Source organism: Salvia splendens, chromosome 21, assembly GCF_004379255.2.
Source record: "Salvia splendens isolate huo1 chromosome 21, SspV2, whole genome shotgun sequence".
In the NCBI taxonomy this organism is placed as follows: Eukaryota; Viridiplantae; Streptophyta; class Magnoliopsida; order Lamiales; family Lamiaceae; genus Salvia; species Salvia splendens.
In genome coordinates, this window is record NC_056052.1 from 18,579,926 (window position 1) to 18,594,809 (window position 14,884).

Consider the following 14,884-nt stretch of genomic DNA (forward strand, 5'->3'; position numbering starts at 1 on the left):
CCTAAAAAATACATAATTAAGGGCTAAAAAATAACCCGTGGAAGACTAGTCCTCCGGCCCTATCCCCAATATTCTTCGGAGACCCTGTATCATTGCTAAATGTGAATCAAGTTGCTCGGGGGTCATATTTGACCTATCGGCCAAATTGAATTGGGCCAAAAGGATCCACAACGAGTTGGTGGGGGTTGAGGTGGCACAAAGGGAGCGGGAGCGGAGGCGGATGGAGTCGCGGCGCGACGGCGGTTGGCGGTCGCCTTCTTCCTTCCTTGCGGTCGGGCGTTGGGAACTGCTCGGGCTGGCGTCGGGGCTACCCAAGTTAGCTCCGGCGAGCTGGCTAGCCACCTCATCCTCGCCGGCGTCGGATAGGGATACCTACCTCGACTGTTTGATGGAGGAGCTAGAGGAGAATGATACGCCTCCCCTATACTTCGGATTCACACGCATCTCCTGCCAAGCGCTGGGGTGCTTGAATGGTTTGTAATTTATGGATTGGTAGGTCGCCAAGGCGGTACTGATGATGTCGAGCTCGCTCCTGCCGCTCCCCGCCGACCGCTCTTCCTAGAGGTAATACCCCTGAAACTTTTGGATTTCTTCGTTGGCTCTGAATATGACATTGCGCACCATACTCCCAGTGCCCTGGATGGTTCCAGCCGGGCGGTTTTCATTGTACCGGCGAGAGACGCGCCACCAAAACCTATCTCTGCTTTGGTTCGTGCCAACCTCCGGATCTTCAGAGATAATCAAATAGGCTTTGAATAATTGATTCATCTCCGCCGGAGTGTACGGGATGCGAACACCACGAGGAGTAGGAGTAGGAATAGGAGTAGGAGTAGGAAGAAGAGGAGTTTGAGAGTCGCCGCACCCTCCCGATCTGGGTTCGGGTGCCCACCCGTATCGCCCATCGGAGGCATCTTGGTCGTCCACCGGGTAAGGCCGGTAGCCACCCGGAACTTGAGACCCTTGGGTTTGAGGAGGCCGAGAATTGTGTTTCTGGACTAGGGAATGGTTGTGAGCCGAACCATTCGTGGTTCCAACTGCGGGAGTCGGAGGGGTGATCGCCGGAGCTGAAATTTTTTTTTTTTTGTAAAAGTGAAAGATTGAGAATTGATAAGAGAAGATGAGAGAATATAGATGAGAATTGTGTAGTATGGTGTGAAATTTTTTGTGTGGAAGTAGGAGTATTTATTGATGAAAATAAGAATTTTGGGGGAAAAATTTAAAAATAAATTAAAAGTGGTGAGAAAATGGATATAATTTATTGGGAAGTGGGGAAATATTTTTTTATTTAAAATTGATTTTTTAAATTAAATTCATTTTTTTTAAAGAAAAATCGAAAATGCCAACGGCATTGCCGTTGGCCAATCCCGTGCCGCCACGTCAGCTTACTCAGCGGCACGGACGTGCTCGATGCATCGAGCAGCGTCGTGCCAGCGGCAAGAGCACAACGGCGAGCAGCGTCGAGCCAGCGGCAAGAGCACAACGGCGAGTAGCGGTGAGCCGCGTCAGCGGCACGGGCGCCGTCCATCTCTAAGAGCAGCGCTGCGGATGCTCTAATGCTCATTTAAAAAATAATATTTTAAAAACTGAAACATAAATATTTTTTTAGAAATCATCCTATAATGGAAAATCGAAACTAATGTGACATATAACACACCCCATTGGCTAGAAGTAGTAAAAATTATGATTTAAATGTTAATATCTCATTAATTTATTACTAGTCCAATAGAAATTACAACAAGAAAAGAAAAAAAAGATATCTTTAAACTAAAGTATATTACTCCTTTAAGTTTTGAACTAGTAATAATCTCCTTTACTCACATCTTGCGAGAAATATAGGATTATGTAGGCATTTGTTAACTATGAAGGTCGTTAACTACGTATTAGAAACTGTACTAGTTCAAAACTTAATGTTTATGATCAAAATCAATTGTAAAATCATCGGACTACATTTGGCCTTACCTTTTTGTTTTTATGAAGTATTGAGTGAAGGAGTGGCAGAATAACGACGCAATTGAATACTGGTCGGGCAAATTGTTATCGAATCGACGGATTGAATGTGGGCGCTACGCCTCTCGGCCATTGCCGGCTTTGGAACCTGAAGGGCATTTCATTCTTCTCAATATCTTCGTTGCATTAATCAAACTGCTTTAACAACTTCCCCTCTAATCGCTGCCTTCACTTCCTCAGGTTCGTCTCTTTTCCCTTATTCATTTCGTTAATATTCCTTATAAATTAAATAGATTCCTCCATCTTAATTTTCCCTTGTTTTGAATCTCGCATTGAACTTTTAAGTGGTAATAATGGTAGGATGTTTTCGTGGAATAATCTTTGTTTGAGTTTATGAAAGATTTGAACTAGTAATTGAAAGATTTGTTTGTGTGAGTGTATCTCAAGCCTCCGAAGTTGCAAAAGGAATGCAAACTTGAAATCCAAACAATCAAAAGTAGACAACTGTTAAGGATATTCTCATTAACGTGATGCCGGAAAGGGAATGATAGAAGTCCTGGGAATTATGTTATTCAACAATGGGGAAAACGACAACATAAGCCTATTTATGACCTAAGGACCCTAGGGTTGATATGACAATTCGATTTGGGAAAGAATCGACAAAGAAAACCCGAAAAGGAGCATAAAGCCAATTGACCCAACGTTCAAATAATCATTTATTCTAAAGAAAAAAATAACTAGTGTCTCCTTCCCGCTGCTATCGCGGCATGAAGTCTCCATACTTGGTCGGCGGCCGTGTTCAGTGCTAGGACCTTCGTCTCCTGACCGACCACGAAGGCGTCGGACTCGCCATGTCGCGCGTCTCGTAATCCAGCACAGGTTCCGTCTCCTGGTTGCTCATAGACTCTTCCAACTCCTGCCTGACCTCTTCAACATGCGCTCGAGTTGTACTCGTATCAACACCCAAACTTTTGAGTGAGAGAAAACTGGGAGTGAAAAGAACGGAGCCAGAAGCTGCACCAAAGATTCCGACTTCTCCAGCCGTCTCATTCTTGGTGGAGTAGTAAAAGAGTTGGGGTTGGGTGTCTTCGTCCAATATCAAAATATCACCATCTTCAAAAACTTTGATTGGGTAAACAAGCTCCCACCCTTCAACATAAATATCATCTCCGTCGTTCAACCTCATCGTATACTCTTTCGTCCAAGATTCCTCGACGCCATACTCCTTCATCACCCAAATCACCGTCTCCTCTTCCAATGTCTGATCACACAAACACAGGCACTCCCCCAAAGTAGACAAACCCGACCCGAGCTCAAAGCTAATGGGAGGAGTCGACAAGTAGCTGAAGCTCTCCGTTTCAAGATCAAAGCAGGAAATCCACAATTTTTCATTGCAGTCCGATGCTACCCAGTGAAGATTACCGTTAAGGAACACGCATGAGGAGCGACCAGTGTAATCGAGCAGGAGGGCACCAGGCTCCACGCGCCTCCACTGCCCTGTTCCTAGAGTGTGGACGTGGCATTCGGCTTTAGGTATCACCCTCCTACCTGAAAACCTTCCATTGTTTCCATGGACTATGACGGAGTCGACGTAAATCCGAACCACTTTATATTGGTTACTTACTTTGCTCACACCAAATCCATAACCCAAAAAGTTTGGATAAGCATAGCGAGACTCCCCGAGAATCTCAGGATAGTTTACTGTCTGCAGCAAAAAAAAATTAAGAAGCTATCTGCAGGGACGGATAGTAGCTAAAATAAAAATACTACTATATTTTTGACAAAAAGAAAAGAAATATAGAAGCTATTGACTACCTACCTTTCGATATGGTTGGATTATTTCTTGAGGGCAATGGATCTCGGTGTATTCACGGGTGATCGGATTGCATACATAATGAGCTTCACCCGAACCGTGTAGAAAAAGAAAGCCGTTGGCGGAGCATATTATATTTGAGCTGTGAGGGAAATCAAACTTGGTGAGTCGATTGTAACGAAGATCGTGGTGATTGAGATTTGGATCGTCGTTGAGTTCGAAGACTGCGAATGAGGTTGAGTCTTCGCCTGCAGTCGAGAGAGCTAGGCAGGGGTCGGATTTAGCAAGATGGGATTCGAAGTCATCTGTTGCGAGGAGATGGAGCCATGGTTTGCAGACACACTTGCTAATGGCGATGGTTCGAAGAGGGAGTCTCGAAAGGATGTTTGTGCTGATTTCTGATGGGAGACTATTGAAGAAATCTCGTTTCATTTTTAGAGAGAGATTTTGACTTGAAATGCTGATGATCGGGATTGCTGTCTATGTGGAGTATATGTAGAGACACCAAGTGAGATTTCTTCTAGTGTAAGATTTGAACAAGTCTATATGGTCATTTACAAACGTCTTATGGAAGATTTGCTCAACAAAACGCCATTCCCCTAAATTCGAGCTGAGATTAAAAATCAGTTACAGTTTCCATTAAGGTGCAAACTATCAATAACTCATTCTGACTGAAAATTAAAACTGAAACAGATAGAAAATCCAACTTGCAATATAAGAACTCAACTAACTTGCACTAAATTAAAAACAAAATTACTGAAACAGAACACACTCATCAATAATTGTGTTCAATCACCGAATATGCACAAGCTAAAGATCCAGCTAACAATAATTAACACGAAAGAAACGCCATTCCCCTAAATTCGAAGTTCCTCAAATTCAACAATCAATCAGTGTGTGAGTGACAACACCTTTTGATGGCTTTCACAAATTCGGCGGCGGAGGGATGGCGCATGCGCTCGAGGAAATCGTGCCACGTAAGTGGCACGGTCGATGAGCCGAACACGTCGGAATTCTCCATCGCCGATCGAATGGATCGACGGCTGCGATTAAACGTAGTTGGGTACTTCTGAGTTCTGAGTCAACAAAATAATCACCTGGAAATTGTGGGCCGGGCCTGCTCTCATTTTATTTGCTATTTTGTTCAAACGAATATATTTTCGGGCCCGATAATGGGTCAAGCTCAGGCCTCACTCCATTTTTTATTTTGAATATGTATTAAGTAATTCTTGCAATAATTTTTTTTTACAATTAGCCAATTAGGTCTGAATGTGGTCTCTTAAACTAAAATTGGACTGCTAATCCGATTCATGATTATCATAATCATAAATATCCAATTCAATCAAACATGGTTAGCTTGTACCATCAAATCATCATCCATAATTCATAACAATCAATTACCAAAACTACATTCTATAAATTACTTTTATCAAAAAAATACATATAAAAACAAACCTACAAAATGTAAAAAAGAAAGAAAGGAAAAAAAAAACAAGCCTATAAGTGTTACGGCGGTTAGGAGGTTACAAATTCGATGTCACCGGGCAGTACAATTAATGTCAGCTGGGGGTGTATATGGAAATCGTTTTTTGGCAGCAGTTACATGCATCCTCATTTCACTCCAATCTGGTATAATCATAACCAGAATTGTTTGTAACCGTTCCTAGGCGTGATTAGTAAATGATGACTCCCTAATTTATCTTCATTCTCCCAAACTACCATTATTATCATTTTTTGGAAAGAGATTACATTACTCATTCAGCCATAAAATATAACAATGTCAACAAGGTTAATAAATGTCAACAATGTCAATATATTATTGTAATATGTTGTTTCTCTAAATTTTTTCTCAACAGGGATTTTTTCCTATAATCAAACCCTCAACACAGTAACAAATGTCAACAAGGTTACTCAATGTTTATAGCAATATCAACACCATGTCATAATGAAACCTGTTCAAAATGAAGTACATTGAACGAATCAAATTGGAGAGAATACCAATACCAAGTTGACTCAGTTGAAACAAATTCCTAATGTTGGTAATTCATTTAACAGAACGACAGGTTATCAAGCCAAAAGTTCTCAATATCAATATCCAAAAACTATCATTAACATTTGAAAAAAAGATCATCAACTTCAAATCAACTCATTTCATCTTGCTTCTCTTCCTGGCAGGCTGATTGCATTGCTCGTTGCTGGGAGCCTTGTTCAACATGCCATTCACTTGCCGCGCATAATCTGTTCTGAAAGTAGGCGTCACGTTGATGTAATGACTAATGTAGGACAAGAACCTTTCTTTGGCAATGTTGAACGGTGCAAGGAGCATGTTCTTGCAATACCTCCCCCTCAAAATCTGCAGAATCCTCACACTAGCACCTTGAAGACTAATAGCCTTTAAATTGTCAGGGTTACCCTTGTAGGCCTCCATGTGTCTCATCAGGAATACTGCCGAGTCATTAGTGGCATGGGTTGTCTTCCAGGGCAAGTCCAGCAGTCGGGTTCTTTGCTCATTCATTATTACTCCAGACATTGCGTTCAGTCCCTTCGACTTGAAATAAAAACTGAGAAAATTCCTCTGCAAAAAAAGGCAAGGGTTAATGTAAGCTCTTTCATGTCAGTCTTGATCCATTAGCAAGCTGTAATGTCAGCGTAAACAACATTGACAAAGGGAATGCAGCTAGTGTTGCCCACGGTTCACGAACCGGCGGTTCCGGTTCGGTCGATGGCGGAACCGGAACCGAACCGTGAGGCTATTTCACGGTTCCGGTTCCGGTTCGAAAACCGGCGGTTTCGGTTCCGGTTCGGAACCGCCGGTTTTCCGGCGGTTTTGGCGGTTCCGGTTTTCGAACCGGCGGTTTTGCCGGTTCAATTTTTTTTTTTTTAAATTTGAAATTTGGCTTTATACAATAAATCGGAACAAGACAATGCATAATTCAAGCACAAATAAGACGAATAAGGAGAAAATGAAATAAATTTTATTGATTTTGAGTTGTAACGGATAACGATACATTACAATTTACAATACATAAGTATACAATACAACAACATACAACAATATAATATAATTTACAAGTGTCGTCGCCTCGTGGGACTCGGAAGGTAAATAAAAAAAACATGAAATGGGGGGGAAAAAGGAAAAATTGAAAAGGGCTTGGGATCAACTTAAACTTTCAAAGTTAAACTTTTCAAATTTAAGTTGAGTTGCCTACGTATCCACAATTTTATTGAGGAATCAAAGCCCACGTAGTTCTCTTACCTTAGGATCAACCCTTTTTTCTTGCAAAATGTTGCTCATTTTCTAAGCAAACACAAGAGTGGGGTGAATGTAAATGAGGATAGAGGGGGGTATTTATAGATAAAAATGGGGGGGGGGGAAATGGAAGAATTCGAATTTGAAAAAAAAAATAAAAAATTTGAATTTTCGGCAAAACCGGCGGTTTTTGGCGGAAAACCCCCGGAACCGCCGGTTTCCGGGCAAAACCGCCGGTTTCCGGGACAAAACCGCCGGTTCGGTCAATGAAACCGTCTGCAAAAGCTGCGTCATGTCGCCTCGTTTCTCGCGCCGTAACCGGAACCCCCTGAACCGGCGATTAACCGCCGGTTTTCACGGTTAACCGCCGGTTCACGACCCAAAAACTGCCGGAACCGGCCGGTTTTTTAGCTGAAAAGCTGCCGCCGGTCTGTCCCATCCACACGCCTTGAAATACGCGCCCGAACCGGCGGTTCCGCCGGTTCCGAACCGTTCGGAACCGCCGGTTCGGTGACGGTTCCGGTTCGAAATATCTTGAACCGGAACCGGACCGCGACCCGAATTCCGACGGTTCCGGTTCGGGAAAATGGCCACGGTTCCGGTTCGGAACCGGAACCGCCGGTTCCGATTTGACGATTAACCGCCGGAACCGGAACCGGTGGGCATGTCTAAATGCAGCGATATCAACAACTCCTCATTCTCATCAATGAACACAAATGTAGAATGACTACAAAAATGCATCCAACCATTTCTACACAAATGTCAGTGACCACACATCACACACACCACGCACAACACACACAGGTTAACTTACACACATCATTCTGTGTCAGTGCATCTAACCATTTCTATGCCCACAAATGTAAAATGTAAAATGTCAAATGTCAGCATCATTCTCAGACAAAATGTCATCATATAGGCGATGAAGAGTCATTTTAAACAACATTATCAAAACCTACTTTATCATTCAATAAATATCAATGAGAGCACCCACAAAAGATCAATGAGAGCACCCACAAAAATGTCAATGAGTAATGTCAATTACAGCACCAAATAAAAGATTTAATTCATATTATTTCAATGTCAACACCATATAATTTCGATGTCAACACCATATTATTTCAAAGACCAACAAAAAAACAAAAAAATAAAAATAATGTCAATAACACATTCCACCGCTCATAGGCAGACTGTCACTCTGGCATGAAAACACATACAGCAAATTAAGAAATGTTAATGTGCATTTTCAACTAGTAATTTGTTAAAAATTTTCAACTAGTAATTTATTAAAAAATATCAACTAGTCATTTGTTAAAACATATCAATGTAGCATGTGTATTGAAAACTGAAAGTTGCAAAAGATTAATGAGAGCAGCCATATCAGTATTCCATTATGTGGTGACAACATATTTCAACGACTAAATATTAGTAGATAATGTCAGCAGCATGTTTCAACCTGGAATGTCAGCACAGAATGGCAATAAATATCAATGAGAGCACCCACAAAAGATCAATGAGAGCACCCACAAAAAATGTCAAAGAGTAATGTCGATTACAACACAAAATAAAAGATTTAATTCATATTATTTCAATGTCAACGCCATTTAATACCATATTTTACATATTATTTCAATGTCAACACCGTATAATTTCCCCATCCATCCTAAAATTTCAAAAAAATATGAAAAAATTTCACAACAATGGGATTTCAATTCCAACCCCAGAACAAAAGAAAAAATAACATGGCGGGGGTGGCTAGGCGATTCGTGTGGAATTCTCAACAAAACAAACAAAAAAATGAACTATAAAGCGAAAATCTGTGTGGGCTTTATGGTTTCTCAATAGAACGCACTTAAATCAACTCTAAATGTCAATTAAAAGGGGGAAAGTAGTTAATTGGACCAAAATAAAACAGAATTACAGGTCTAATATTAGAGGACTGAAAATTGCAGAATTAAAAAAATTTCACCACGGTTTTGAACTAGGGTTTTTCCGCTGAATTTCTGACCTTTGACTGACTCAACAGACTACTTTAGCAACAAAATTACGGGAATAAAAAATGTCACCACGGTTTTAATCAAGGGTTCTCGACGGATAACTCACCTTCGGTTGACTCAGCACGTCGTCGAACAGAACTCATGTCGCCGGGGCCGAGAGCTCGCTTCAACACCGCCGATGAATTGATTACGCCGCCACACACGATCTGGTCCAATTCAGAGGAGAGTCGAAAAGGTGGAATTGAGGGAAAGAAAGAGAGGAGACGTTAATAGTAGTGAGCGTTGAAACGACGAAATTAACGGGATTTCATAATCTCAACAAAATTATTGATATCAGCTTATTTCTTTTGACCCTAAATTACCCTCTGCTGACTGATTTATAGGAAACGTTGACATTTGAAGATCCCATATATTAAGACCGTAGATTAATTATAACTAGTGGCTGAGATTTTAGTTTGTAGTTTATACACTAAAGGAGTTTGTAGTATATCATGCCCCTATATATATATATAGGGGCATGATATATATATATATATATATATTGTTGTCTTAGTGTGCTAACTAATTCACAGTAATAACTAATAAGTTTCAATTCATTATATTAAAATTATCAATACAAAGACATAATTATATTAATAGAACATGTAATTTTAAATATCAATACAAAGAAATAAATTATCGACACAAGAAAGATTGATAAATTTATGTCTTTGTGTTGATATTTTTAACATACAAAATTGATATTTAGTTATTAGTTATTATTGTAAAAAGTTAATACTTGATATTTAGCATATATAACATACATAAAAATTGAATTACATATTATTATTATAAACCGCATATACATTAGAATTCATGATACAATAGAATTCGCTAAAGAATATATTTGATATTTGTGTAATGTGGAATTAGAGGGAGTATTGTTTATTATCAGTATATATACGTCAAAAGTGTTGGAATGTGACAACTTGTATCTAAATTTAATTAAAATATGTTCATAATTCAAAATAAATCAATATGTAAATGATGATTAGGCTGTTATTCTTAAAATGTGGAAAGATATTCAATAACAAAGATGAATGTATAGAAAGTCTACACGTTCCATTACCCAGATTGTACATTTCTTCAACTATAAATAACAATGTAATAAACTGTGAAAATTTATAAAAATTATTAGTTTACAAAACTCTAGATAGTACAAGAGGGACAAATTGAAAATTCAGTTCATAATGTCAGTAGTTTTGGTTTTGCAATTATTACTGACGGCTAATTTCATAAAAGTGATCAACATCACTGAGTTCGGAGCAATGCCGAACTATGACAGCGGGGTAATTAATTACAGTACCTACTAAATGTGATAGTCAATTTCATGGTTTACTAATATTCTATTTGTAGTTCTTTATAATTGAGTTTGTTAAATTGTGGAGTAATATAATTGCATGTTTCCATGTTTTTATCAAAACATGTATCATTTAGAGATTTAAATTATTTTACTCCACAATTTAACAAACTCAATTATAAATAACTACAAATAGAATATTAGTAAACCATGAAAATCTGACTATCACATTCAGAACATATTGTAATTAATTACCTTACTGATATAACGATTCGGCATTGCTCCGTACCCAGTTGTGTTGAACATAGTTATGGAATTAGCCGTCAATAGTAACTACAAAACTAAACCTAATGACATTATGATAGAGCCTTGAATGTTCATTTTGTCTCTCTTTTACTAGCTAGGGTTTTATAAACTAATAATTTTTATAGTATATGTTGTCACAGTCCATTACACGGGTATTTATAGTTAAATGAATCTACAATCAATGGATAATGGAACATGTAGATTTCGTATATATTAATATTTATTATTGCATACCTTTCCACAATTTAAAAGTCAAACCTAATCATCATTTACATATTGATTTGTGTTTTATTATATCCCATATCTTAAGAAATAAAGAAATATATCAACGATGATAATAATAATAATAACAAATAGAATGCATAGCAGAGAGAGAAGGGAGCAAGTATTGTGACGTTACGGAGGGGTGGTCGGTGGCATCAGACCTGATCCATGGTTTCAAAGCACACAAAGTATTTTACAAATACATCAACACAACAGATCCAGAAAAAGGTATTATGAAACAAATCCAGAAATCTTATACTCCCTCCGTCCCGAGTTACTGGCTCATTTCCTTTTCGGCACGGAGATTAAGGAATGAGTGTATAGGAAAGTCAAAAATGACGGCTGTAGGTGAAAATTTTTACTATGGAAAGAGTGCAAGTAACTTGGGACGCCCAAAAAGGAAATACGTGCGAGTAGTGCGGGACGGAGGGAGTACTATAAAATAAAAGGGAATGTTAAAATTTACAAATGCATCATTTATACTATTAAAATATCATTATTTATGATAATTTAAAAACATAACAGCTAAAATATAAAATTAAGTTAACCTGGCTGTAGTTATAGTCATCCATGTAGGCTTCTCGATCGGAAGAAAGGTATTCCATTGTTTACGAAACTGAAAAAAATTAATAGAGAGAGAGAAGAATTTGCATCTTCAATATGAGTTGTATACATAATACAGCATATATATATAAGGGTTGTGTGTGTTCTTGTTGAACAAGGAAACGAGTTTGGTTGGGGAATTATTAAAAAATTTCCTAGTATAAACATACTAAGTTAGTACGCAATAGTCGGTGTGTAATATTTTCATAATTGTAATCAATTATATATATTATACCTCTAATATGGAAACTTTCTTTATTTTTTTGGTAATAGTTTAAACTTTATTAGCATGTTAACTAATTAATTAATTACTCCTACATTTTTCAACAATTTTGATAACACATAAAAGTAATTAAAGAAAATTTCAAAAGGAAGAAAAATAAAATGTCAAAGGTGGGAAGAAAACTTACGTTTTATACAATAAAAAAGAATTTTTACATGCATCAACAATTTCAATAACATATAAAATATTAAAGGTGAAAAAAACTTACTGTATTTTCGATACATATTAATATGCTAAGAAAATTTGAATCATGGACATAATCAATTAATAGACTAAAGTGATACTCTTCTTACATATGATTTTGGCCAAAAATATATTATATAGCGTAAAATCATATCTAAACTTAAATAAAATAATCAATATCGAATGCAGCCGATTTTGTGCAAGAATAGAGTACAATATATATGGACTTATTAAATGCTGTGAGATTTAAATCATAAATATGAAACAGTTATTTCACAGTTTATAAAGAATTAAATGTAGCATGAATTATAATATAGCGTACGATCACGTTAAAATACACATAGTCTTCAATCCCCAACTAAGACGAATGTTATATCATTAGATCTTTGAATGAGTGGACGAGACTAAAGCTCATAGATTTCAATAAATTGTAATGTGTGCCCACTTTTTGACCGGGTACAAGTTTTAAGAAATGTAAAGAAAAATTGGTTGAAAAAAGTTAGTGGAATGTGTGCCCACTTTTTTATATTGGTTTTATAATAAAATGTGAGTGAAGTGAGTTAGTGGAATGTGTGACCTACTTACCATTTATGATAAAAATGAAGTGTGACAGTTATTGAGGGACGGACCGAAATGGAAAAGAGTGACAATTAATCGGGGACGGAGGGAGTAATAGATAAAATATCATAAAAAATGGTAAAATAGTCAATCTGTTATAAAATAATAATTTTCCTTATTTTTTTATATCAACATTGTGTATTACAAATATCAACACACTGACATAAAAATTTCAGCAGAAGTATACGAAAATATCAACACAATTTTATTGATATTGTACATGCATTATATTGATATTTTTTATGAATTTATTGATATAAAATAAGGTTATCAACATATACGAAAATTGAAATAAAAATTATAAAATTTCATCATCCGATCATAGTCGTAATATATGCAATTGAGATCTCATTAGAGTCTCTATGAAATTACCTTTAATTTGATATATTTTTTATGAAAAAATAGTTTAAATCGACAAAGTTACATTAATTTTAAGTTTTAAGATGATTTTGAGGGGAGAGAAAGTGATTAGTTTAACTTACATATATAAGAATTGACATTAATAACCTTTATGTTTATTTAATAAAAAAATTTTAAATTTAAAATATAATTCACTTGACATAATTTTAACCACTAGATCGGTTAATCTAATGACTAAAATTTAATCTTAATTTGGGATTGTTAATTAACTAACAATTGATCACAATCCATATAGCGTATATAACATACATAAAAAAATTGATTTATCTATTATTATTATTATAGGAGTGTCACGCCCGCCCACCCCAGGGGTGTTACAAACGAGGCGATCGTGACCAAGGGACAAACATTTAAGAATAGCATTTAAGGATAACAGTTCATAAGAAAGACTCAATTAGCTTAAAAGAATAATATATATCAGAGTGTATGATACACAGAGTGCAAACTCGACTTTAGCTCCAAACAAATGGGAAAAGCTCGAATAAAATCAGAGTGTCTTTTCAACAATCAGCAACTCGAGATAAAATTATCTCAACAATACTTGGCGGAAGCATTCGAGAGTAGAATACTATTATGTATGAAGACATAATATATTCAGAAAGTTTTATTTACAATCTTCTTCACTTTCATGCTCAACACCCACCGCGCTCGTCACCGCTCAACCTGCACATAGAGAAAACATGCAGGGCTGAGTACTTGGTGTACTCAGTGGACACGTGCCAAAATATATTTTATAAAAATAGATTTTGTCAAGCCACTCTTTGAGTGAACTCGGGATTTTAGGAAAAGTCCGAGAACACTAAACATTTTTCTTTTCCTTTTTCAAAAGCGATCTTTCGATCTATTTTCCTGGAACATATGCCGTATCTGACAAACCCGATTTCACTATCTCTTGTTTATTCATCAGTCCATTCATCATTCATCTTTCCTTTCATCATTCATCATATCTTAACATTCAAGTGCCTGGGAAGTGGTTACCTCCCACGGTCACCCATCAATCCATTCCATTCAAGTGCCGGGGAAGTGGTTACCTCCCACGGTCACCCATCAATCCATTCCATTCATCATTCATCGTTCCTTTCATCATTCATCATATCTTAACATTCAAGTGCCTGGGAAGTGGTTACCTCCCACGGTCACCCATCAATCCATTCCATTCGAGTGCCGGGGAAGTGGTTACCTCCCACGGTCACCCATCAATCCATTCCATTCAAGTGCCGGGGAAGTGGTTACCTCCCACGGTCACCCATCAATCCATTCCATTCATCGTTGCAGTCAGATAGGCATAGTTCCAAAACAAAATATGGCTTGACATAACCTTTTCAACTTTATTTTTCTGTAAGACCGTTTTTTTTTTTTACATAACTCATCTTTCTTTCATCAAAAGAAGCACATATAACCTTCAAAACTTCAAAACTTCATCTCTTTTTTTTTCGTCGTAAACGTATTTGGATCAAAACTCATTTCTATCGGTCAAAGCCGAACTCAATAATCAACGCAGGCTACACTTCATAAGCAATCGTAAAGCAACACATAACATCATATAATAACACCAAGCAAATAGCACTTTTCATAATACTTCACGTTAATTAGCAAGCTCGCACTTAACATCATATAATAAATAGAAAGCACATAAAACAATTCTCATAACCACTTTATAGTAAACTAAAAACCTTCATAAAAACATTTTAGTTCGAAGCTCACATAAATATACTTTTCGTAAAAAAAAACTGTAACTTTAACAGAAAGCCCACCTCGTTTGCTTAAACCATTCAATATCCATTTAAGGCAACCCTCGTTCCTTGTGCTCACGTACACACAATAATCCTTGCCAACATCACAACATAAGTCAGCCTTCCAT

At 37.2% G+C, this 14,884-nt stretch overlaps 2 protein-coding genes across 5 annotated transcripts in view; one reads left to right on the forward strand and one right to left on the reverse strand.

Moving 5' to 3' along the window:
- The window catches only part of LOC121783379, a 447,925-nt gene that overhangs the window by 259,427 nt on the left and 173,614 nt on the right, over positions 1 to 14,884 (forward strand). The window lies entirely within an intron of this gene.
- On the reverse strand, positions 2,445 to 4,804 carry LOC121783368 (F-box protein At3g07870-like). 4 transcript variants are annotated; one of them, XM_042181423.1, is made up of 3 exons: positions 4,672 to 4,804; positions 3,767 to 4,240; positions 2,445 to 3,652 (listed from the first exon to the last, which is right to left on the reverse strand). In XM_042181423.1, the coding sequence occupies exons 2-3, from the start codon at positions 4,190 to 4,192 to the stop codon at positions 2,753 to 2,755; spliced, it is 1,326 nt and encodes a 441-aa protein (XP_042037357.1). In that variant the 5' UTR covers positions 4,193 to 4,240; positions 4,672 to 4,804; the 3' UTR covers positions 2,445 to 2,752. The 4 variants fall into 4 exon arrangements, with proteins under 4 accessions (XP_042037357.1, XP_042037356.1, XP_042037355.1 ...); XM_042181422.1 differs by having other exon boundaries at positions 3,767 to 4,359; XM_042181421.1 differs by having other exon boundaries at positions 3,767 to 4,370.